This window comes from Anoplophora glabripennis, unplaced genomic scaffold (genome assembly GCF_000390285.2).
Source record: "Anoplophora glabripennis isolate ALB-LARVAE unplaced genomic scaffold, Agla_2.0 scaffold274, whole genome shotgun sequence".
NCBI classification, from domain to species: Eukaryota; Metazoa; Arthropoda; class Insecta; order Coleoptera; family Cerambycidae; genus Anoplophora; species Anoplophora glabripennis.
The window spans coordinates 30,431-32,723 of NW_019416630.1; the positions used below are offsets into that span (position 1 = coordinate 30,431).

The window sequence follows — 2,293 nt, forward strand, 5'->3', positions numbered from 1 at the left end:
TTTTTTTGTTTAAGAAGAAACATCAGTTTATTAAAAAAAAAAATTGAAACTTAAAATATTCCATTTTATATAGGTAAATATTAAACTGAAAATCTACTGCAATCAGGTAAGATTGTACAATTAAAAAAAGCTAATAAAAATTCTGAAAATACATAATATATTAATATTAAAACGAATACTTATTCATTATATCTCTTAATATTATAGGTACACAACTTTTTGCCTTTGTGACAACTACATTTATCAGACTTGCAACCACTTTTACAATCACATCTACTATAACCTTGCCCTCCCCATTTAGATGACATTCTACAACACTCTCTCAGCGAAATCTCTGTCTCTGGAACATCTTCAGGCGAAATAAATATTTCCTTGCAGACTGTAAATTGGTTTCTTGAATATAGTTGATTTAAAACACCTTGTTTTGTTCCCAGTTTATAAAGGTTAGAGGCTGTTACTTCAATAACGGTGGCAAGCATATTTCTTCCATCGCTACGAGCGCGATCAACATCGGGAACTCGGACTCTTACAATGTCACCAATTGCAGCCATGGGATATTTAGCGTTTGATACATCCAACATTTTATTTGCTTGTTTCTGCAAATTACTTAAAGCCAGTTTCCTAACTGCCATAACATTTTCTTTTTTGCGCTCCAGGTTTTCGTTTTCGTTTGTGGGTATTGGGTTTGAATCTGTATCTGAAGTTTTTACAGACTCCTCATCTACGGTAAAAGTTGGCGAAAATTGACTTGAGCCAGCTGAAAATAAATTCATACCATCATTTTTAGCGGACTCTACTTGATCATTTTTGGCGGACTCTTCTTGATCATTCTCGGTGAAATCCACTAGATTCTTTTCGGTAATAGTGCTCTCAGTAGATAATAGTTTCTCCAAGTCTTCTTCTGATTTAATATCAAGCAGAGCCTCATGTGGTATAGAAGAACTTTTAAGTCCTACTTTCAACTTCGTTCCAAACATGGCTTCATATGGAGTACAGTTAATGCCTGTGTGATATGCTCTATTTTTCATTAATTGTACAAAACGTAATCCTTCCGACCATTTCTTATTGTTGTTATCCTCCAACCACATACTCAGCATATTTTCTATGTCCTGGTTTGCTCTCTCTACTGACCCTTGGCTTTGAGATTGTCTCGGTTTACCATGTACAATTTTCAATTCGGGCCACATTTCACAAGCTTCCTGAACAATTTTATTAGCAAACTCTCTGCCATTATCGCTTTGAAGAATGCTTGGTGCACCGAATATTGTAAAAATATCAAGTAGTACATATGCTACTTCTTCAGCAGTTTTGGTCTTGAGCGGACGGAGTTGCACAAATTTTGTGAGATGATCTTGGTATACAAGTATAAATTTATAGTGATTATTTCCTTGTGACTGCATGTCAATTAGGTCTACTTGACATCTTGCAGTCATTTCGCCGCTAAGAATAGGTTTAACAACTAATCCTTTTTTTGGAACGCTGCGTTCCTTTTCGCAGCTCTCACATAGGTTTAAATAAATCATTTCCCTCGTAATATTTTTATAGCAAAAATTTAGCTCTTTCTCCATCCGGTTTCTACCACCATGCCCTACACTCAGGTAGGTATCATGCAAAATCTGAAATATCTCGTTGTTTTTCACGTAGTACCTAATCATATTGTCTTTGACTGGAACAATCAATTTCTCTGTTTCTCCAACAGCCATGACGTCGAATCTTCGCAAACGCTGATAATCTTCGGGTTTTTTATGCGACTTCCTTGATTTTGCAGATTTAACTCTTTCAATCATCTCAGTATAGCTTTCGTTGGTGAAAAACTGAGTATTTTGTCCTTTAAGCGACATTAATTCACTCAATCTTTCGTCAAATTGACGATTCATGTCGTTTAATTTCGAAATATCCATGATTAATTACTAAAACACACACTAACTCCGTCCGTATTCGCTTACAATGCAAAACTAAGCAAAAACAATAGCGTTTGGAGTCCGCCGCACGAGCCGCACGCTGAATGGCTCTCTCTGATTGGTCAAAGCGTGTCACGCGTGCTTTCCTCCCCGCACCGTGTCAAATTTAGCTTTATTATCAAATTGCCCAATTGTCACGTAGCAATATAATAATGACCATGCAATGTGATAAATAATGAAGTTTAGATAGTAATTAATCACTTAGACCGATAGAGCTAGACATTATTCATAATGCTCGCACATTATTAATAATGCCCGCATTAATCACTTGGTCCATAACATATATATTCTGTCTGTTAATGACGTTACCCTGATCATCGGATATCTCATAA

General features: G+C 35.9%; 1 protein-coding gene across 1 annotated transcript; it reads right to left on the bottom strand.

Moving 5' to 3' along the window:
- Positions 1-530: 530 nt before the first annotated feature.
- On the bottom strand, positions 531-1,901 carry LOC111691785 (KRAB-A domain-containing protein 2-like; the record flags this gene model as incomplete). The annotated part of the gene is made up of 1 exon (XM_023455125.1): positions 531-1,901. A coding segment is annotated over exon 1 (1,371 nt), but the record flags the coding sequence as incomplete, so codon positions are not given.
- Between the last annotated feature and the right edge of the window lie 392 nt (positions 1,902-2,293).